The sequence below is a fragment of the Rosa rugosa genome, chromosome 6 (genome assembly GCF_958449725.1).
Source record: "Rosa rugosa chromosome 6, drRosRugo1.1, whole genome shotgun sequence".
NCBI lineage: Eukaryota > Viridiplantae > Streptophyta > Magnoliopsida > Rosales > Rosaceae > Rosa > Rosa rugosa.
In genome coordinates this window covers 12,227,441-12,251,541 of record NC_084825.1, presented here as the reverse complement: position 1 = coordinate 12,251,541, position 24,101 = coordinate 12,227,441, and the positions used below count along the sequence as shown (strand labels likewise).

General features: G+C 36.7%; 1 protein-coding gene across 1 annotated transcript; it reads right to left on the bottom strand.

The window, feature by feature from the left end:
- Positions 1-204: 204 nt before the first annotated feature.
- Positions 205-22,224, bottom strand: LOC133714950 (valine--tRNA ligase, chloroplastic/mitochondrial 2). Its single transcript, XM_062141236.1, has 26 exons — positions 21,875-22,224; positions 21,665-21,791; positions 19,573-19,656; positions 18,935-19,029; positions 17,520-17,611; positions 16,429-16,482; positions 16,184-16,236; positions 16,025-16,092; positions 15,409-15,484; positions 14,496-14,579; positions 13,951-14,099; positions 13,708-13,825; positions 13,177-13,293; positions 11,634-11,854; positions 10,418-10,507; positions 8,828-8,939; positions 7,849-7,959; positions 7,576-7,713; positions 5,512-5,562; positions 5,314-5,426; positions 4,265-4,412; positions 3,134-3,238; positions 2,876-2,977; positions 2,427-2,499; positions 2,150-2,316; positions 205-855 (listed from the first exon to the last, which is right to left on the bottom strand). The coding sequence occupies exons 1-26, from the start codon at positions 22,114-22,116 to the stop codon at positions 730-732; spliced, it is 2,916 nt and encodes a 971-aa protein (XP_061997220.1). The 5' UTR covers positions 22,117-22,224; the 3' UTR covers positions 205-729.
- Positions 22,225-24,101: the final 1,877 nt, after the last annotated feature.

Sequence of the window (24,101 nt, the reverse complement as noted above, 5' to 3'; positions counted from 1 at the left end):
AATTGTAGTCAGTTGCATTCCTATTCTAATTCCATATGATAAGTAACCAGCTTAATGGAAATGAAATATTCTCATATAGATTCCTTCATTTGGATGAAACTCAACTAGTCTGAATACCATTGAAGCATCCTGTTCAGCATGTGCGTGAGAAGCTCGTGTTTAATGTCAACTCAGCTACCGTAGATGAATAAACCATCGCCAAAGTTTAAATAAATTGATATTTGTAAATGAAACCATTCAACAATGCAGAAATTATGCATTCACTAGTTCTAACTTATCAACAATGACCTTGGCTCATACTGCATTTCACAATTAGCTCATATTTAGGAAAATTGCCTCTGGTTATGCCATACCTACAATGTAATAAAAATGACATTTACAAATTTACAATTAGGAGCAGATCAAGATATACAAGTGAATTAATAAAACGATGCTGAATAACCAACTGACTTGACCATGGATCTGTTGGGGCGCTTTGGTGCTAGGAAAAAGAGAATGAGTCACCAGTCACTAAAAGGAAGCAATCAATCTACTGCTTTCAAATCTTTTGTTTGACATGAGATGAGGGAGCTGCTTTTCATCTAGACTTCTTGATGTATATCAAAGTTTACTGCACTGTCAATCCTCTTCGTCATAATAAATACATGCAGAAGGTGCATGTCCCCATATTGATATGAAAACAAGATCTATATCCAATTAAACTGGAGCCTGGAATTAAGCATTGTCTTATTATGTAACGACAGCAGTCGATTCAAGTAATGCTAAACGGTTTTTGGTGAGAGTAATCTTCTCTTCTGTTTCCTCTGCCTTTTCTCGAACTCCACGAACAATATCCTCAGGAGCTTTCTCTATAAACTGCATAGGACAAAGTAGATATGGTAAGAGGTACAAGATAATAGTGCAATCATCAACCACAATGACATGGGAAGGTACTATAACAGAGAAAGGAAGGACACAACAGTTTAAGCATCACATTAGAACACAATGGATAAATATTCTGATATCCTGTTCACTCTATGAATCACCTATTTGGCTTTCTTTTCAGTTCATAAATAAAAAGACTGGAACACACTTGTATGTCTTAGTTGAACATCTGTGTCAGCAATTTAAACCAAGAAGTGAAATTCAAATCTCCCATTTTAGATCTAGATATCCAAGTGGAATCTCGGGACTCCTATGGAATGAACGATTCAAATAAAGAATTTGGATTTCTCAATAACATCAGATTATGAAGAAAACTATCAAAAGACTACATATATTGTATTTGAATCAACTAGAAAGAACATATCTCAAAAACATTCCAAAAACTTTATTTCTTCATCTCTTAATATAAATGTTATGGTTGTCGTAGTCCAATCAGATAACTAAACTATATAATCCAATCAAAAAAGAAAAAAGAAAAACTATAATAATTCATAAATACCTAGATTGCAAACTTACCCATAAATGGACCCAAATGTGCATTACATAACTGAATTTAAAATGAAGGACAAATCCTTCATGACTATAGTTGAAATTGGTTGATGGGCCTTTGAAAATATTAAATCACTAAATGAAATCCATATATAGATTATTCAAATGGGATTTTGTGGCCAAAATACTAAAGAAAAAGAAATAGGATGTCAAATACTCGGAGGAAATGTTACCTGAAATCCTTATTTTCTTAAAGTAATCAGGTTTATGTAAATTATGTAACAAAATAACTTAATATTTCTACAGTCGATTTACGCAATTTTCACAAATCCAAATCCATTGTGGTCAATCTTTTCATATAATGCATCCTTTAGGTTGCATTTGGGTCTGTGGATTTAGAATGAAACTTTAAACTGTTGGTATAAAATTATTCTACTTGTTATAAATTGGGAAGTAAATACGATCTAAATGATTTAGAGAGAGAATTTGGAATAACACATTCTCCAGAGTATTGAATCCTCTCATTTTCCCACATAACTAAATTTATATCCGACTTTATAAAGATTAGAAATGGATATATCTCAATTGCCCAATTGAAAAACTTATATCCAAATCCATCATTTTAAATCCTGTCATCCAAATAGACCCTCAGATAATTAGAAATGCAAAATCCTTCAAACTGCATATCAATTCTAAGTGCTTGAACATAAGTAAACTGATTTAGACCAGCTCTTACTTTAGGAGAACTGAGCCGAGCTATAAGTCCATCATATTCTGTCTGCATTTTGGAAAGTCGCTTATAAAGCCGTTGGATTTCAGAAGTGATATCAACCATATCAGCAAGAGGAAGATAGGCCTCTAGTCCGTCACCAGCAACAAGGTGGACTGATTGATCAGCATTCCCTGAAGTAGAACACATAACATCCATCAGACTAACGGCCGAGTATTGCATTGTAAGAATGGAGATTAAATCCTGTGCTTAGCCAAATGAAAATAAATAGTGAGGAACATGCCTGGTGGAGAATCTGTAAAATGGATGCTTTGCAAATCTAGCCTGGAGAGGAGAGCTAAAACCACCTTTTCTTTCTGCATTATAAAGTAAATTTATAACCATAATTTTGGCTAGTGCTAATAGTAATTACTTAGAAGACCAATAACTAAAGCAACCGAAGTTAAAATTCTTGGCCATAAGAATGAACCATTTGCACATGAAGTGTACAAGAAATATATCAAGGAAAGTAATATACTTAAAAAGAAGAAGCAGAGCAACCAGTCATTTAGGGCCCATGCTTGGTTACTAAAACCTGGACCAAAGCAGGGCATATGGGGGCATGGACAGCTATCTATGATATGATTTCTGATGATTGCAAGAGTGCTGAAATTAATATCCCCGAGCTCAAACAGAAACATACATAGAATAACCACCTTGGCTCTTTAAACTGTGATCATCCTAGATACTTACCATTATGTACTCAGTAACTTCTACATTTGCAACTATTGATGCTGATATACGCTTTACCGGCTCAACAGAATATTCTGCTCGTGCATTCCGAATGGCTCTAGTCTATGAATCACAAAGTAGTAGACCTTCAGTGATTTAATCATCACATTGAATATGAGAAAAACGTAGAAGAGATAAAAGTAAAAAATTAAAAATTAAAAATATTCCATCTGATATGCAGACAATAAGAAAAAAGCAAGAAGGAAAATGTATACTCACCAAAGCCTGTAAATTTTCAAACTTTTTAATCGAGTTGATTTGCCTTGGAAGGGAAGTCAGTGGCCATGGAGATGCTATAAGAGCTTCTTTCCGATAGGGGAGAGCCTGTATTGTCCACAGATATTTATAGAATCAGGAAGAATTACAGGAAAAATGGATTACATTACAATGGAGGTAAACAAGCAGCAAATTCACCTAAAATTCAAAGTTAAAACTTGTCCATATGTATGAAGTGGAATTTAGTGGTATTCAGAGAAAACTGAAACCCACAAAGCAGAACAAAACAAACTTTGATTTCAAAAAAAACAAAACAAACTTTATCCCACAAGAAAACCACCTCCTGCTATATTTGTTCTGAAGAATGACTTTGACCACAAATTTGTAGCCTTATTCCTACCATGGACAACAGTTCTCAAATCAAAATGAAATGCCGCCAACTATTGGTTAATGAGTCAAACTTCCATGGTTAAAGTATTTATGCATCTATATTTCTTTTTGGGTGATAAATGGAGCAAACATCGCAAGCAAACTAATTAACTAGGCACATAATTTTCTGGAGTTTTAGCCCCGATTAGCAAAGGGTCAGAAAAACTTTCGAGTTATGAATTGGGAATAATGTTGACTAATCTGACTAACATTGAAATTGGTAAAATGAAATGGTTGAATAATTGAAAAATGAGATTATTCAGGAAAAACATTGAATGCTAAGATTAAGCATTGAATTTCTGGTAGTAGATCCATAAATCAAAAAAGTATGTGATTGTTCCAGAAGAAATGAAACAAACGATACAGTAGAGCTAGGATGCTAATGGGTAAATATATTAAATTCAATCTATTTTATTTAATAGATAAAGCATTAAGTTAAGTATATAAGTATAGTTGACCGCAATAGTCTAGTGGTTCTACTCTTCCCTTTTAATATTTAGTTAATAACTTAAATATATTCTTTACTATCAAAGATATTATGTTCTCTGGTAGAAATTTTTACATGTATCCTAGAGACACCAAATCATGACAAAAGTTTTACACTTGACAACAAACATAAACAAACTTATAAAAACAAGCATCTCCCTTGTAGCTAAAGCAATTCAATTTACTACAAGTGTTCCTTCATATCCTTAAACCATTTACCTGCCAGAGTTCCTCAGTTACAAATGGCATGAAGGGGTGTAGCAATTTAAGTATGTTTTCAAAAACATACAATAGAACTGCCTGAGCAACTGAAGCCTCAGAGATGCTACCAGATTGGAAAAGACGAGCTTTGCTGGCCTCAATATACCTGGAAAAGTGCCAGAAGTTAATAACTTGCACAGCAGTAATTCAGCACATCCGAGTCAGGCAGAAGAGATCAATAAAAAAAGCAACAGAAAAGTACTTGAAAACAAACATGAAGATAGAAACTACTGAAGAAAGAAAATGAAAAAAGAAACATGTTCTTTCACTTTTGGGCTTCAGGATATATGCTTCAGCAGGATGCAACTTGAAATTATAATAACTGTGAATAGAAAACCAAATAACACAGACATAGGACTACTACAACATATGGCTTTTAGATACATAAACTGTGGTAAGTAGAGAAGGTTTAGGAAAAAGAATTTCAAGATAAAGAGAAAGAAAGTAATAGCATAATTATAGACTTTCTTTCACATAAACCTTTTCCAGTTAAAACTCTATCTACTAAAGTCTCTCAGTATCTCCTCCTTTACTTTCTTCTTTGTTCTCCTCCCTATTGTTCTCTTGTGAACTTTCATTTTAGATAACCACTAGAGCCCAGCAGCTTAGGGGAGTGATTTTGGCACTACACTTTCACACTTGCACTGCACTTCTAACTAATTCAGGAGTACAAGTGGTGTAATATGTTGAAAGTGGAGTGAATTTAACATGGCACATATCAGCTAAGAACCTTTATTACGCAAATTTTCAAAGCTGTACAGATCCTACACCTCTTAGTTTGAGTTCTGTACGACGAATACCATACGTATGAAGAACTGAAGTCATCCACAGTTTCTATGGTGTCTCAGCACTTCAGGCAACAACTCTTCATACTTGATGAATGTCGTTGAAGTAACATATTTGTGCAGTTTGTGTCAAAACTTTAAGTTTGGTGATTTTCTATGATAACCATCTCATGTTAAATAACTATCTCATGAAAAATATTTTAAATTAAGTTCTGGACATACCAATCGGCAAAATCACCCCAAAAAAAATTGTATATCTCTCTTCCTACATCTCCAAAGAAAAATTTGTCATAGCTTGCTGTCACAGAGTCAATAAGCAAATGAAGTTTCGAGATCTGAAAAAGCGGAAGCATACTCTTTGTCAGAGAAAGAAGTAAAATGAACTAGCAATGCACAAACGCATCCTGATAATTATCTTACCACCCAACGTTCTGGTAAAGGTAAAATGTCTAGAAGCTCCACTTTGTCAAACTGAAAGATCATTATAATGATTTAATTAGCAATACAGGCAACGCTCATCATCCTCTAATATGATGTAACAACAGCTACAGTCAAAGAAATCAAAATTTCTATGATTTTAATAGAAAATTACAAATGTTGGGGCTGCTACTGCCGTACAAAATACTCCTACGATCTACATTTAAATTTTGAGCTCCATATCTCCGCTATAACGCTCAAATAATTATATATATTTACATATAAGAAAAAACAAAATCACAACATTATGGAAAAAAAAAAAAAAAGTACAATCTTACAAGAACCCCATCAAACCACTACCATCTCTCTGTCCATCTCCATAGGCAGCTCATCTCCTCTTCTCTTTTCCCCTCCTCTCTTTCCCGGGGTCCTCTTTTCTGTACACATTTTGTCCTAATAACCTCTGCATAGTGCAAATGCTTGACTAAAACCCAACTTACAGAACCTGTCATGGTCTACCAACTCAAGCACAAGAAACTTCAAGGGTTTTTGTCCATTTACCCCATTTCTAGGGGGTTTTTTCCCACTTACCCCATTAAGTTTTTTTAATTCCTCCTTACCCAAAACACTAAGGAAGTCTTCCCTAATACCCCCATTAAGTTGTTTTTTTTTGTTTTTTGTTTTAGACTATTTTACCCTTACCCCTTTGTTACTTAGAGAGAGAGAGAGAGAAACCATAGGAGACCTCGCCGGAGCCCGGTCACCGGCCGCCTAAGTTGGCCGGAATCCGGTCCCCATTTGCCGGATTCCGATCACTAGCCGCCGCCCACCAGACTTTTCTGAAAACCTCACCGGAGGTAACCGGAGATTTCATAGATTGCCGGAAAGTTTTATTACCCCCAATAGACGTCTATTGCTCTCCAATAATTAAAAAAAAATGATTTGGGCACCCAGAAAATGCTCTGGCCACCCAAGAGATGGACGTTTCTCGCCGGTACTTCGGAGCTCCGACTCCGGCGCTTCTCTTCGTCGTTTTCAGGTAGCTTGGACCGGAGCTCCACCGCGTTCGGTAAACTCACATTCACCACCTCATGGTCCCGGGTTGACCCGGCCGGCAAAAAAGCCTTCTAGATCCAATCGGTTAGGGCCACCGGCAGCAACGAATCCTTCTCGAGCCGGATCTCGGACTCTGGTGAGGGACCGCGCCCACGATCAGCAAACACCCTCAGATCGGCGATTGTAGTTGGCGGGTCTGAGAATGGTCGGAGGAGACGGAGGCGCTAATCGAGCCGGTGATGATGACGAGGAAGGTGGCGATGTAGATTCAGGCGAAGGGAGGAGATGCAGGTTTAGAGTCGACTTTTGGTGTAAATCAGATACCACGCTTTACCTTAGCTTTCCTATATTGATCTCGAAGTTTAGAACTAGAAGAACACTTGGTTTGTTTGCCCTTAATTCGATAGCTTTCCATGATTTCATGAACTTGATCCAGCAACAGGAGCATTTTGTTCGAACTACCGTAATTGAATCCAATTATTTTGCATCTAGCCCCAAACTCGATTGCTCCAGCTAGAGAGAGAAAACGAAAAGAGAGGAACAGAGGAAGAGGGCGGTGGCAGCTGGATTGAGCGGAGAAGGTGCGGTGGCAGCAGTGAGGACGATCCATCGAGGAGAGGGTAAATTTGCATCTAATGGTGGTCATTGATTTTTATTTAATTATTTTGAAGTTTTTACTTGATCATAACTTCATAAGGGAATTGCTGGAATATTTAAGTCAAAATATTCCTGTAGAGTGGTTGTAGCCTCAGGTGCATGCTATATAATCTATTTGGTTTCCTTCCTAGAGACAGCTATGGGGCTTGTTTCTATATATACATCACATTTTCATTCAAGATGACATCCATGGTGTTGTCTCTCTCTCTCTCTCTCTCTCTCTCTCTCTCTCACACACACACACACACACACAATCAAGGATACATATGTCACCCTTCAGTGTGGTCACTGTCAAAGTAGTTTACATGTTTTGATAAAAAGAACAGACAACAAAAACATAGAGGAGAAACAAACCTTATACGAGAGTATATTTTCCCAAATTGACGCATCATTCTGACTGGGCGAATTCTGCAATACAAACTTTCCAGCGTTCCATAGTTTGTTAGTGAAGGCCTTATTGGAAGTCAACCTCTCGGTGGATAAATTAAGGTCCTGGAAGAACAGTAAAATCAAATCAGCTAGTACAATTATCAAAATGCAGAAGCAGAACACTCCATACATATTATTCACGTCAAAAGATCCTGACATCTAGCAACATTGCAAAAATGAAGTCATGGAAAACCAAACCTGACCAGCAGTCCCTAGAGCCAGTGTAAATCGTAAAGCATCTGTTCCATATTCCTTGATTGTATCTAAAGGATCTATTACATTCCCCAAGGTTTTTGACATCTTTCGCCCCTAAAAAAAATTATTACAAAAGGGATAAGAAAATAAAACATACAAATGCATTACATGATAGATGCCTCAACCAACAAACAAGGTTGTCGCAACACGAGGCATTTGACCATCACATATCTTTTCTTGGATAACCAATATTTCATTAAAAGATGTCAAATTGACTGTCACCGCAATAGACGAAACACACATAGACAATAAGCGAACATAAAATATGCAATTTAATGCTAAAGTAGTCATCCCACACAAATGAGTCATGAAAATTATGTCCAGATAGTAATCAGTGCAGGACTGCAACATAAACTGTCTACTAATATATTTCCACGGATAAGCATGAGATCAAAGAAAGAGAATACACCTCTGAATTAATTGATTGCTCTCTTAAACAACTTCATGTACAAATGTCAAAAACATTCCCAAATCTCATTGAGTACCAACCAATTGACTATAGGCTGGTGCTAAATATAAGTACACAACTGCCATTCATCTAAAGTGCAACAAAAAGGTGGTTGATAAATTCATTGATTTTGCAAATCTAACACCAAACTACATATATACACTAATACACATCCAGATGGTGAAAAGTAATTAGTGTCTTATCAAATTTAAGTCGCAAAAAAAATTGGAACGTACAAAAAGAAAGAAAACTCATCAGTAGTTCAGAGGTGAAATACACGCATGAAAATCATGAAACCACGAATTAGTGAGATTTTAGTAACAGGATTTCATTACCAAGGAGTTTGAAGATGCTCACAATGACACAAGAGAGAAAGGATAGGAATAAATTATTTCAAACTAAAGGGAAAAAGAAGAAAAGATAACCTATAAAGAAAATTCAAAATATAGTATCAACACTGCATTTTCTACTCACTTCCGGATCCCTGATGAGACCATGTAGATAAATGTGTGAAAAAGGAACTGTCCCTGTGAACTCAATTCCCATCATGACCATCCTCGCAACCCAAAAGAATAATATGTCATGCCTGTTCAACATGCAAGCAACAATTTCAACTTCTGCAACTTTTAACGTCAGCAAACTTCATCACAAATACTAACAGAGTTATGAAAATACCTTTCAAAATTTTGTGCCATATAATGATATATATGGACCATGGAATATAAAATGACCTGTGCCCCATATATATATATATATATATGTGTGTGTGTGTGTGTGTGTGTGTGTGTTTTAGAAAAATGAAACCAGTTTTATTGATCACAATCAATGAGACAATAAAAGTGGACAAGAGGTTCAGGCTGAAAGGGGTGAGGATGACATCTCCTAAGAAGCTGTTGAGGTGTCCCCCAGCATCGGCAACACACGGCATTTAATCCCTGGGCTATCGGTGACACACAAGACCTCTATTGCACAAGACCCCACAGGCCCACCCAAGAGAGCTGCTCGATGCCTGCCCACAGTCCCAATACTTTGTCACGGATAGGTATGCAATAATCCAAGCTAACTCCCTTAAGTAAGAAGGAACTTAGCTTTTCATATTACAGTAGAAGGAATGAAGTGAGGAATGGAAGTAACGTCCATAAAATGGGTCAACAATGATTTACAAGAGAACTCCCTTGGAAGACTCCAGGAACCAAATTCTATTGTCCAGTCAAGATTAAGTGGCACAACGATTGCACTTTCTAACCTAAATACTGTATATGTCAGCTCTCTCCCTGCACTCGCCCCTCACCCACCATTAACATGACTCTTACACTAGAAGTCCCTGAGACTTATACTTTCCATAGTCCACAATGATATTTTTAATTTCGGCTTCTTTTCATTAAAAAATAAACAATAAAATATGGATTTCTCCAAAACGCCTCTCAAGCCAAGAATTCTCAAATATACTTTGCCCCACACCAAATTAAACCTTCCAGCTGCCCTCCACCTTGCTATTGCTATTCTATTGTACAAATTCTCAAAGAAATGAATCAGCTATTGTTCAGTTGCCACTTCATCCTCTAATGCACTCCTTCCGTTTCCAACTTCTCATTGAAAATTCTTCTGTTACCATCTCCATCTCTGGAACAGACAATTTCTTTCTCTCTACCTCTTAAAAACTTCCTTCTTAAAGGCCAAATCTTTCAACCAAGCCAAAGAAGCTTCTCTAATCCCTCTTTGAAACATTATCTAACCCTCTCCTTTCGTCCCTTGGAACTTGCTCTTTTCCATGGATCTATTATGTTTCATTGATACAAGAGATTATTAAAACAAGTGAAACTGAGAGAACACTAACTACCATTACTTGATCTGGAACAGATGGCCAAACGCTTCCATAGATTAAACCATCTGGAAAAAGAAAATCCTTCTCCCAAACATTCCCTTGGGGGAACATCAATAAAAATGTTGTCACTTTAGCCAAACAATCTGCCTTACTTATCTGAGAATAAATTTCAACTTTAAAGTAAACTGGCAGCCATATATGAACAAAAAGGTGGAAAAAACTTATAAGGTCACACATACCCAGTTTCCAGCATTGATGTAGGATAAAACCGTCTAAAATCCTCTGTTGACACATCTGGCCACCCAAGAGTACTGAAAGGCCACAGTGCACTGAGAAAAGAAAAATATCATTTTTTGTCAGCAAATTACATGGCATCTATAAGATTATTAAGATGCTAAACCTTGATTGCATTAAAAGGAAAATAAAATATGGAACGAGGTACAAGTTCAGAAGTACAGACAAAAATATATCATCCACACAAATTCCCTTTAAACAACTGAACCAAAAATTGGTTTATTTTTCTGTCACAATGTTTTTAGGTTAGTAAGTTTTCCTTTCTGCCGTTAGCTTTCTTATAAAACTTTACATTTATGGTATTATTCTCCTTTTTATGTCTGATCAGGGATCCAATATAACATAACTGCTGCAAAAGGTTCTTGTCTTTCTTTTAATAAAGGTTCTTTGATTACCCCAAGACATCCGCAATTCACAGAGAAGATCTATGCTATTTAAGTAAAGGAGTCCAAAAGTAACTTAAGCTAACACTTTTGGATCACACCAACAGATCCCAACCCATACCATTGCCTTTCCCTCAAATTGAGCCATGCATAAGATGACAGCTCTCAACTGATGAGAAAACGTTTTACATCTGACTGTCAAACATAAATGGAACCAAAATTAAAGTCTTAATTTGACTTGACAACAGGCCTACAGAAGGTAATCTATTTAGTTCCTTACTTTGATGTGTCTTGAATTAAGGAAATGTAAAACAGATACCAAGCTTTACCTTAGCTTAGCTGCCTACCAAATAAGGTAAAATTTAAAAATAAAAATAATATAAAACTAGCTCAGTTCTGCTACTTAGATACTGAAAGATCCACATGCAAAGGCTTAGAGTTTATTGAAACTAGTTATATTGATTAACACATGGAAACCTTCTCAGTTTCTCACCTTCAATTTTAGTTCTCTAAACAAGTATACACAATTAAAATCCCAAAAGAGGACAAATGGAAACCAGCAAAACAAATAATTTTGAAGCATAGTTTATTGCAACCAACATATTCTAATTCTGACTACATAACTACACCTTAACATTTTCTGATACCATAGTGATGGAAAGAATTGGATGACATAACTAGACAGATTTCCTAATTATAAAAAAAGTGAAGCAGGATCATTATATAGAAGTGTTTACAGGAGAAACATCCAATTATTGGCTTCCCATAAACAACAGACCTTGAAAACCAAGTATCAAGAACGTCTGGATCCTGATATATTTTTGCATCTCTTCCATACTTTTCTTGAGCTTTACCAAGAGCTTCATCATAACTCCTCGCAACTATATATTCCTCTTCACAATCTTTACCCACAATGTACCAAACTGGTATGCGGTGTCCCCACCACAGTTGTCTGCTTATGCACCAATCCTTGATATTTGATAGCCAGTGATTATAAATCTGTTATTCAATAGAAGGCATTAGTGTAAGCAAAAACTTAGTCATTGGGATGATAACTCATTCCATTAATGCAGTCAGGTACTGAAATGGTGATGCAATACAAAAAAACAAAAAGTACAAAAATAAACCAAAAACTGGACCCTCATAGCATAGATACAATGCCATGAAGGGAAAAATGAATATCTGGCCGATTGAGCTTGCAGGGACACAAAACTAATCACCTAGGCACAAAAAGAAGATAAGCCTATGCACGGCTTACTGTAAATTAAAAAAATGAATAAAAAACAAAAGAAAATATAAAAATGTCAGTTTAGGCCAATGACTCTAAGGTTTAAGCCAACTCTTACTCTTTCAAAAGGAAATGTTGATATGGACTGTGGGGCTTAAACCAACAAATCTTGAAAATGTGACTTGGTTTGAATCATATTCAAGCCAATGACTCTTCAAATTTTCCTAGAGCCTCAAGGCCAATGGCTCTTAGAAACAAAAACTGTGAAAAGGACAACTTAAGCCAGTGACTCCTAGGAACGCTTACTCCAATGACACTAAGAAATGTTGGTTAGTCGTGACTCGGGATTGTTGTTATCCTTGCTTTCTTTCCTTTTTTTTTTTTTTTGGTTCATCAATTTGTAATGCCAATGACTCTTCAAATTTTCCTAAAGCCTTAAGGCCAATGGCTCTTAGAAATAAAAACTGTGAAAAGGACTACTTATGCTAGTGACTCCTAGGAATCGTTGGCTTACTCCAATGACACTAAGAAATGTTGGTTAGTCGTGAATGTTGTTGTTATCCTTGCTTTCTTTCCATTTTTTTTTTTTTTTTGGTTCATCAATTTGTAATGTCAATCATACACACTATTTGATGCCAATCATGCACAGAATTGTTATTAACCATGACAGGTCTATTTTATTTTATTCCTCAAACAAAATGACAAAATTATCAGTAACCTTCGCCGCTGAGACTTAGTGTGTAATAAACTGTAACTAAGTAAAAAAGGGCACAACTCAAACACAAAAGGAAGCACATACTGCATCTGCATGGGGAGAACATGAGACGAGAACAAAACATGACTGTATTGTGCATGTTCTAAGACTAAACCCAAAACAGTTGAGCATAATAAAGAATGAACACTAATATACAAGTAATAGGTATAGAAAACAAGGGACCAACTTCAAAAGCTTATTTTGTTGAAAAGTTCCAATATAAGTTCAAAAGCTTATTTTGTTGACTGTCTATTGTGCATGTATAATATTGTTTATAAACATTCTGTCTGTCAGGTCCTGCCGGAGTTAATATGAGGCCATATACAAAAATTTACCTACCTTGTCAAATCTTTCAGGTATAATTTTTAGATCTCCTTTTTCAACTGCTTGTAGGGCTTTCTCAGCTAAAGGCTCCATTGTTACAAACCACTGCTTGCTTATTAGTGGCTCTATCACCTGATATGGAAAAAATAAATAAATAAATAAGACAAAGGAAAGAAAGTATAGTACAACAATGAAGGAAACACAAATGTTTTACAAATTTATTTGGAAATCGGCACACCAAAAGAGAAAACAATCAACTCACTTCTCCACAATTGTCTAGTTGTTTTAGTTGGATTAATTGTCTATGCTAGTAAGAATGTCTCTATGAGTCTTGTGGAAGTATTTAGCTTTAGCGTACCACAATTGCGTGCTCGGCGTGTAAAGTTAGGTAAACTACATTGCCTGCAAGGCGAGGTGTTTTTATGTGGCATAGACTACTCTAAGCAGAAATGTTTCAATGGAGTAGTCTTCTGTACTATTCTTTATCTATGAACCGGAGCATACTATTGGTATGGTCTATTTTATCAAAAAAAAAAATCAACTCACTTCTCCACCACGCTGAGATCTGGGAACTCGTAAAGTATGTGGTTCTTTCTTTACAGCCAATCCTGTCTCCTCCAGATCTGCCCAAAGTTTCCTCCGGGCCTCAAACCGATCAAGGCCACTGCAGGACAAGAAGTTTCACATCATATAAAACATGCCAAATAAAAGTTAGAAAAAAATAATAATAAAAACTTTTTTCCACATGCTCAAAGACTTGACAAAAGTGATGCATCAGCTACCACTTACCAGTATAGTCCTGCAACCTTGTTAAGCGTCCCATCCTTGTTCATAACATTTAGTATTGGAAGACCAAGCTTTTTTGCAAGGTTGTAATCGTTATGATCATGTCCAGGGCTTATCTTTAACACACCAGTGCCAAACTCTTTATCAACAAGCTGTCAGAGTAGAAAATAATCAATGGTCTACATATCAATTTGTTTACCTGGAATTATATGAGATGAGACTAAAAGGATAGTGATTCAACAAATAGTACACTGCCATTTTCAATTAAGACTACAAATATGTATAGTCCTGAGACGTTATACATTATAGATGATTTAAATTGCTCCCCATACATTACTATGAAGGCTTCGAGTGTTCGACCGCTAATTTGATCCCTGTATTAACTAAGTGCTTCTAAATACTCCCCCACACTAAACATTGCCCCAGACATTACTATTAGAGACTGATACATAGTCCAGGAACCCAGAATCAGGAGTAATTGGCATCAAACTTATAATAAGTGACACCACAATATACAATGACAACTACGAAAGTACTATAAGGTATACCTTGTCAGCGATTATAGGGACGTGGCGACCATATGTCATAGGCACTATAGCCATTCTATTTATGTATTTAGAATATCGATCATCCTGCATGACAGAAAAAAGAATTGGACATATAATAAATAAACAGTTTCCAGATTCTGCATTGACATTTCGATACTTCCACTAGGATGGAGAACACTGGTGAAAAATTAGTCATATATTTCTTCAAACTAACAGCTATGATAGCATTACAAGTTCAGAATATATAGGTAACTATGTACACAATCTCTTATGTTTGAAGCAACATTACTACAAGATTATATATGTAGACCCAGTGTAGGTATATGGAGAACGCTGCTAAAAAATTAGTCAAATATTTCTTCAAACTAACAGCTATAAGCATTACGAGTTCAGAATATAAAGGTAACTATGTACTAAATCTCTAGCTTAGGCTTGAAGCGACATGACTTACAAGATTAAACAATATTTCTTCAAACTAACAGCTATGAGCATTACGAGTTCACAATATAAAGGTAACTGTGTACTAAATCTCTAGCTTAGGCTTCAAGCAACATAACTTACAAGATTAAACAATATATGTAAGCCCAGTGTAGGTATATATGTTTATAAGGAAAAAACACAGAGAAAATTTCAAAACATAGACTATGTTGATCAATGAAGCTATTAACTACTTTACAATGAAGCTAGCTTTCAGTTTTATAAAATTAAGGTAAATACATCTTGATCCTGAGATCAGACATGCAATCAAAAAATTTTAATCCTGCCCTTCTCATAAAATAAACAATAAAAAGTAACAGTCACCTAATTACTGGTGCAAGCTTCTTAAACTTTACCATATAAAATTGTCAGCACCTGGGCAATCCATCACTTAACTATTAAAGCAAGCCAAGAAATGCATGTAAAGTTACCGTACCTCAGGATGCACAGCAATAGCTACATCACCAAATAAAGTCTCCGGGCGTGTTGTTGCTATTGTCAGAAAGTCAGTCCTAAAAAATGGGAGATATCAGTCAACATGCATGCATAATGACCCTCATAAAAATGTTACAGCACCTCAAGCATATAACTGACACTCATCACACACAAGCAGACATAGAACATTATATGATGTAAAAATCATGTAACGGTGTTCAGGAGAAAAATTGAAAAATTATGTATGAACTAATATCTTAAATTTGGTTACTCCTAGCATCAGTGCCGACAATAAACATTTAACATCAAAACTAAAATCGAATCAACCACTGTTGATTTCGAACCAAACAATCTCACACAGTAGGCCAATTATGTTTCACTGCCAATACGCATTTTTACGAATTATGCTATTCACAAATGCCATAAAATCATTTCAATATGCATCAAAAATGCCAATTAAACGTTGGCCAATCAATCCAATTGCAGTAAAGTTGCACCCATCTAAACATCATGAATAATAATACTGCAGTGGCACAATAGGAAGTATAAGCTTTAAATACTTTACACGATAAAGAAAATAAAATCATAATGAGTCGCAAGTGGTCAGCTGGAATTACTTTGAGCCTCCAGCAACACGATACTTAATATAATAAAGACTACCGGATTCTTCATGATATTCTACTTCCTGGTCACAAATATTAAGGGCTCATGTTAAATATTGTGATGTAAAACAAAAGCTCTATAAGTTAACGTACATGAGACAAGAAGTAACTCACCAAGTCAGAAACAGCAGTCTGTAGACTAGGAGACCAGTTCACCATGTAAGATCCTTGGGGGTGAAGTATAAAATATATATCAATATTGTACTCTATATTTAAGTTCTACTCCAGTCAATTCTTTCATATTTGCACAAACAAAGACAACTATCCAACAATAAGATAGTCGTGTATTCTATACATGTCACCATCTTTTTGAGAATATAGGACGGTATAACAATTTTAAATGGTACTTAGGGTTATACCTTGATAGATTAAGCCTTTTTCATGAAGTCTAACAAAGGCCTCAACAACAGCTCCTGCAATGAGTAAAAGGATATCAACCTTGAGAGATTAAGCATTTTTTTTAACAATAAAGCTTCATTTCCGACACCATTGTTATTTCATTTCCAACAATGACTTTAATCAATGTCTTCCATAAATTCTGTGAGCTGTAGCTTAGAATTATGACTGCATAGTTTTATGAGAAAATCTTTTCACTAGATCAAATGATCCATAAGTTCCTTCAAAATGAGAATCATTCATAAACTGACTTGGTTACTTTCCGCAATGGCAATATTTAGTCAAGTATGAGTTATATATTAGCTTCTACACAGATCGTGAGGAGCATTCCATATCTAACGGTATGTCATTGGTATTTGCTGCCACCTTATGGTCATGTTTGATAGGTGTATCAACTGGTTTGCAGCCTACTATGCAGTAAATCAATAACATATTTTCTTTATAACGCATATAAGAGCTAGCTACTTCAATTCCCATGATGTACTTTAGGGTACCCAGGTTGTTGATTTCAACTTCTAACCTTAGCTGGTTGATCATTAGCTTTCTTAATGTTCCTCTACTCTTCATTCCACATCACCAAAAGTATGGTTGTGTGTTCACTTAATCTAAATTAATTGTAACTACTACTTACTAAGGATGGTCCTAACACCATAGAAACCTATATTCTACAGTGGAAACTTGATACTAGAATGGATAAAAGTACCTACTAAATTCGGATAAACACTGAAGATAATTCTCAAAATGTTTGTTGTTGCAGCAGAATCAGGACAGGTTTAAACAATAGGAACCTTCGGGACCACTTTAATTGAAAGTCCCTAGAAAATTTTGACAACTTCGGCATATTTCCCTGTATGTCTTATTAATTACCTTAAACTATAGTTAAGGCTCATGGGAAGTATAAAAGACTGTTTACACTCTTGACTCAATTTCATGCACTTCCTTAGGCATCAATAAACCCTCTGTTTTACATCATATGCCCCTCTCACAACCAAATCCACAGTGTTGTAAACTATCCTACTGACTAAAGTTCTACCAGATAGAAAAAATGCCTTACGACTTAGCTGTTCATCAAGGGTGAAATGCTCCCTCGTCCAATCACAAGAAGCACCAAGCCTTTTGATCTGATTTGTGATAGTTCCACCATACCTGAGATAATCAACATAAATAATATATGAAGAAATAACAAGAATGATTAGAGAATAATGAGATTTATTAAAACATAAATGGTTTAGGGTTTAAACTTTAGAGTATTGGATGTGCTATGATGGCATTTTTGGCTTTTGTGGATTTAGTATGCATGTAGTCGATATACATTACAAGTTCGTCATGAAGTTACTCCTTTCACCTTTTCTTTACAGATGTAAATTTATTCAAACAACTGGAAGTTTATATTTCTTGGTATCTCCCAGTCATTCAAAGTCAATATACAGAACTAGAAATGAACAAAGAGTAATTTTTTTTTTTTTAAATTAGGAGATCTAATCTTAGAGCAGAAAGAAAGTAGAAAACTCGAAAAAATAAAAAATGTAGAGATTAACATCTATAAATTTCTTTTATCAAAGAAAACAAAAGCAATGTGCAGAAACTTTGCTAGAGGATCAGATAAAAAAAGTAATTTGACAAGGCTGCTAAACATTGTCGATAAATGTGCTAATTTCTTATTTGGTCCCACCTAATATGGGCGGGAAGACAGAGATATGCATGAATACTTTGAGAAAGCCTCTGACAATGTTCAAAGGAATTTTCTGGATTATGTCTTGGAAAACATAAGATTTGGAGCTACATGGAGCATCAGGGTCTGTTTGAAATCAGAGAACAAAAATAAATGGGAGACCTAGAGGGAAGTTTGGGTCCAGTAGGGGTTTAAGACGGGTGATCCTCTGTCAACTATTCTTTTGACTCTTGTGGTTGGTTGCTTTATGCAGGATGATAGAGAGGGGAAAAAAGATTTCATAATAATTGAAGGTCTAATCATTTGGAAGAAGGAGACTCAAATTCCTGATTGGCATTTAACTGATTCTCTTAAAACAAATACATGGAGTGGCACACTCTCAAGAAACTGAAGTTTAAAAATAAAGTTCAACTTGATTTGTTCAGACTTTAAAGAGAAGACGCTTAAAAATAACAAGAAAAATATTGATGTTTTTAGAAGATATGTCAGGACCAAAGTATATCTTCAGTCTACATTGTACACCATCTTTGTCTTAGAAATAACAGGATTAAATAATAGAAAATAGCACCTACTATCTACAAAATAGTCCTTCTTTCTCTCTTTTCTTTGTAGATTAACAACAAATTCAATATGTGAGAACAGATGAGAAATGTGTGTGTGTGTGTGTGCGTGTGTGTGTGTGAGAGAGAGAGAGAGAGAAGGAAAGTTATGATAAAGAAAATGAGCTTATGCACAAATTGACTTGGAACATATATGGCCAAAATGATAAACAACGGAAGATAGATAAGCATGTATACTTCTCTTTCCACTCCCAAACTCTTTTCACAAACTCATCTCGACCCAAGTCAACCCTTTTAATTCCTTCTGATGCAAGCATTCTTTCCACAACCAACTGGAAGAGAAGAGTTAATAGTATGAGCAACAAATTTCAAAGATAATACAACTTTTTGTTACCATGAAGTCATATGAAAATATGAAATAATTTATAGATTGGAGTCGATAAACAAAAGGCACATTACATAAAAAAACTATCAAAAAGTATGAAGTAATTCACTCCCAAACATAATATCTTTTTGAAAAGAAACCAGATTATATTGCTAAGAATAAGGACTAAGGAGAGATTACAAAGCAGTGGTCAAGAAAACCACATGAAAAAAAAAAAAACTTGGGGCTAAAAACTTCACTCAAGACAAGTTGTGACAACAAGGAAGCTGCCTCAAACAAGGTACTCTTAAATTCTAGACCAATTATTGAGCTGCCACCTTTCAGTCCCAATCATAATGTCCAAACAGAAGAATTAGACAAAAGAAGTTCAAGGAAGTTGCAACACTGAAAGTAGTGGTTGAATTCCGAAATTAGAAATGAAGATGGTGCTTCATATTGGAAAAGAGATGCAAAATCAGATGTAATGTAGGCCTATGGTTCAGAGACATACCTGTGTGGCTATACCAGCATGATCAGTCCCAGGAAGCCAAAGTGTTGGCCTTCCCTTCATACGATGGTATCTAACCATAATGTCCTAATTTAAGAAGAAAAAATAAATAAAAAAGAAGACTAGTTAAGGAACTATTGTAATTTCCAGAATTTAGAATAATATAAATTGTAGAAATCCACCTAGTTAAGGGATTTTAATTTAATTATTTATCTGCCAATCACAAAAAGTACAAAGCACATTTAGTCAACTAACATTGTGTTGATATATAGGATTGATTTTATGCAATTGATGTGGGTTATATAAACATAACCGAATATCTCTGACATCCTTTTATCTTTACACGAGGTACAGTAAAGTCAAGAGCTACTCGTATGTCAACACAAATTTAGATTATTACAATCATGATAGGTATCTTACAGAAACCCATCTAAAAATGAATGCCACCGCAGATATGAATAGAATGTCAATTGTACTAAAATTATATTGTTTATTCTGCATTTGCATAGGTAAATGATAAATATTCCTTAATACATTACAATGGAAACCCATCTAAAAATTAACACCATTGCAGATATGAATATAATGTCAATTGTAATAAAACTGTATTGTTTATTCCGCGTTTCCATAGGTAAATGATAAATATTCCTTAAATCCTGAGATTTCTATAATTTAAAAAGTAGATGATTTCTACCATTTAAATCCAACAAACTACTGCACAGTTAATAATTTCAGGATCGATGTCTGCATTTCTGACACAAATATGAAGGTCTCTCTCCAAAATAGACAGGCTGAATGGGGCAAGGCTTCCCTGTTCTTCTCACCCCTACAGAACATCATCAAATAAGTGTGGAACAGAGATTGAAGCCTCAACACACTGCTGCATCCCAATCCAAGGTAATGCTGACAATTGACAAAGCATAATGCCTAAATTCAACAGTGACCAAGGCTCAAAGTGTAGGACACAAACAAACTCATCCCAAACTTCATCAACACCAACCCTTAATAGTCCTCGAAAATTTTTCTATTTTGTTCCATCCATATAACTGCCAATAACATACATCCTTCCCCAAAGAGTTTCGCTTTCTTCCTCTTTCCAAACCTTTGAACTGCATGCTCAACAATTTGCAACACGTTTTTGGTATCACCCTCACCCAAATAAAATGAGCTTCATTAAACAATTTCCACCTAATCTGTGATGTTAAAGGGCAGTGTAAGAATACATGAACAGCAATTTCTTCGCTTTCTCTGTAAGAACAAAGATAAGAGCCATGCAAGCACTTGAATTACTTTTGTCTTCCAAATATGACTATAGCATTGGAAATATGGGATATCATAACCGCCAAATTATGGCTTCTATAAGACTTGGATCAAAATATCCCAGAAATTTCCAATTCCGTGCCCCTTAAAGGTCCTAGAGACTTGGTTAACTTTCAGCACACAGAAACATATGGTGGTCCATATGGCTTAACATCAACAAAAGAATTCTACAGCTGAGGCTGGACTTTGGAATGTTCGTACTTTGTGTCAATATACATGGTACTTTACTCTTTAAGGGTTGGATTTAGCCGGTTAAGTAGTAAATTCTGAAGACCAAAGAGAAGACAAGAATCCAATTGATCAATGATAAGTTTTGACCAATTCTCGGCTGCATAAGTTTTGATCACTGATAAAGCTAGTACTGATCGGTCATGTCCACTGTTCAATTCTGATCTTCCTTATTATTCTCGTAAACATATCCATGAATACGTTCCCTGAGTTGAAAGATTCAAAGTCTAAACTGAAACAAACTGTTCATGAATCAAGTCCAATTAGCACAATTACCTTTGCTTTCAAGTTCAAATATCTTTCAACTTTCCATAGCTCTAGTTGCAAATTCCAAAGCCTCGCATCTCATTTCTTCACACATTTACTAACAAGAGCCGGTTATTTGCTTAACTAATTAATTTTTATACAGCATCACACCAGTATGTGCACTTAGAAAACAAACACAATATCGACATGACAAATTAATATAACAGCTGCAACTAAACGTGTAGAGCTATGAACTCGATGCAAAGATGAATGTGCTAGCTAGGACAAGAAGAAAAATAACCTCCAGTGTGACGAACATGGCGTGCCCCATGTGCAGCGAGCCAGTAACATTTGGAGGTGGCATTGAAATCACAAAAGGATCGCTTCCTCGGTCAAAGCTTGGTCTGAAATATCCCTGAGACTCCCACCTAACAATCACACACACGTATAGATGAGTAGGAATGAAATTGCAATCTGAGATTGTGGAAATGTAGGGCAGAATTGGACTAACCAGGTGTAAATCCTCTCTTCATTAGTAAAATCAAAGGACTTGGCAGTCTCCGGAGAAGTGAAGACGCCATTGTCGGAGGCGGCAGCAGCAGCAACTGAAACGCAACGAGGAGTGGTGAAGAGTGAGGGCAGAACGGCGCGGCGGCGTCGTTTGGAGAAGAGAAGAGGATGGAGCCTGAGGCGATGAGGAGAGCAGGAGGAGAAAAGAAGCGACGGGGCGGAGAAGGTGGTTTGGAGAATCATCGGGGCAGGAGGATAAGCTTAAACCCTCCCTAAACCACCCTGAAATAATAGTAACGAAGCTTATCCTGAATGCCACACTTGATTGTCATCCGTAGGGATATCGCTTGCGCAGGAATATAAGTGGCCTTATGACTAATATGACGATTGGTCACCCCCCAAAATTGTTTTGTACACATAAGGCCACTTTAGGGCCCAAAACTATCAGCTCATTTTTATGTTATACCTATTTTACCCTCAACTATCTCTTTCTCTCTACCCTTTAATTTTCTGTTTCAATTTCAGTTATTCTCGATCTCTCTCTACGACGATGAAGCTCTCTCTCTCTCTAGCTCGCAGAGGAAGACGAAGCGCTCTCTCCTTCTAGCAAACCGATATGAAGCTCTCTCTCTCTAGCTCGCTGAGGAAGATGAAGCTCTCTCTCTCTAGCACGCAGAAGAAGCTCTCTCTCTCTAGCTCGCTGAGGAAGATGCTGAAGCTTCCTCTCTCTCGTCGAATTGATCTCAACATTCTCTCTCTACATTCTATAGTCTGTGAATTCACAGTCTCTAATCGATCATTGAGGTTTGATTCCATATCTTTGCACTCTATTTGTTTCTGGTGATTCCCCCGGGACTATCACACCAAATGCTATACTCGCTAATCGGGTACTGAGATACCTCCGAGGCCCTATCAAATAGAACACACAGTGTTAGAGGTATAAACCGTACCGGACGGTTTATGCCTCTTCGATGCTGAAGTCAGGCTATGTAAGTAATTTGACAGAGTAACAGTAGTAAAGAAGGAGTTATTACCCTTATGAAGGTGGTTCAGTTTGGCTTGTATACTCGAGCATGGGAAAGAGGTTTCCTATCTCTTCAATGTGGGACGCAGGACCGCAGGTTGCAGGCTAACACAGGCTTCTGGTGTGTACCTTGACTAGCCGTACTGGGCACAATAGAGACCCGTATTGTCCCAGGTGCCAACCATTGTGAACATCGTCCGTCTTGGTGCCAGCCCCGACCCATGGTCTGGCATGTAGGTGGTCCTGCGGGGTCATGGTGGTAGTACCAAACCTTGTGACAGTCAAGTATTTGCTGGTATGTACAAGTCCCCCAAGTTCCCGTTCAAGATGTTTCTTGGGTGGGGACTTGATAAGTTCTGGCACAAGGTTTGGTAGATACTATGCCCATATGGAGTCCCCCAAGTTTCCAATAAAGGAATATCTTGATTGGGTGGTGTTGAGTTGGGTCACTGTAGGTAGCTAGGCTACAGTGTTATGTATCCATTGGGTAAGATGAGGGCTTGAGCCTTTTGTACCCGATGGGGTAAATGAGGGCTTGAGCCTCTTGTACTCGATGGGGTTGGATGAGGGTTTGAGCCTCTTTAATGAGAGCTTGAGCCCCTTATACCCGATGGGGTTGGTTGAGGGATTGAGCCTCTTGTACCCGATGGGGTTGGGTGAGGGCTTGAGCCTATTGTACCCGAGGAGGTTGGTTGAGGGCTTAAGCCTCTTGTACTCGATGGGGTTAGATAAGGGCTTGAGCCTCTTGTACCCGGTGGGGTTACATGAGGGCTTGATGAGGGCTTGAGCCCTTTGTACCCAGTGGGTTAACACTTGGTGTGCATGTGAGCCACGTGGTGTGTCGGTTACCGAGGTGGTAATAAATGCGCGTCTCTTCAGTTATCTGACGGTTATGTGTATTGGGAGTGGAAGGGGTACGTGGGACACGTGTCCCAATCTGACGGTTGGGGCATTTTGATTTTGATGGTTGCGATTGTTTTTTGCTTGAATTTAAGAGGGAAAGTGGCTATTCCCCATCACTTTTCGCTGTTTCTTCTTCTTCTTCAGTGTTTCTGCAAAATTTTCTTTTTCGCTCTGTGGCCACCGATTTGCGGAGAGAGAGAGGAAGGATCGTCAGAAATTCGTTGCGCAAAGAAGTCGAGGGGGGAAAGGCGATTGTAGCAAAAAGGTAACGCATCTAAAACTCTTTTGTACAATTGTTTCT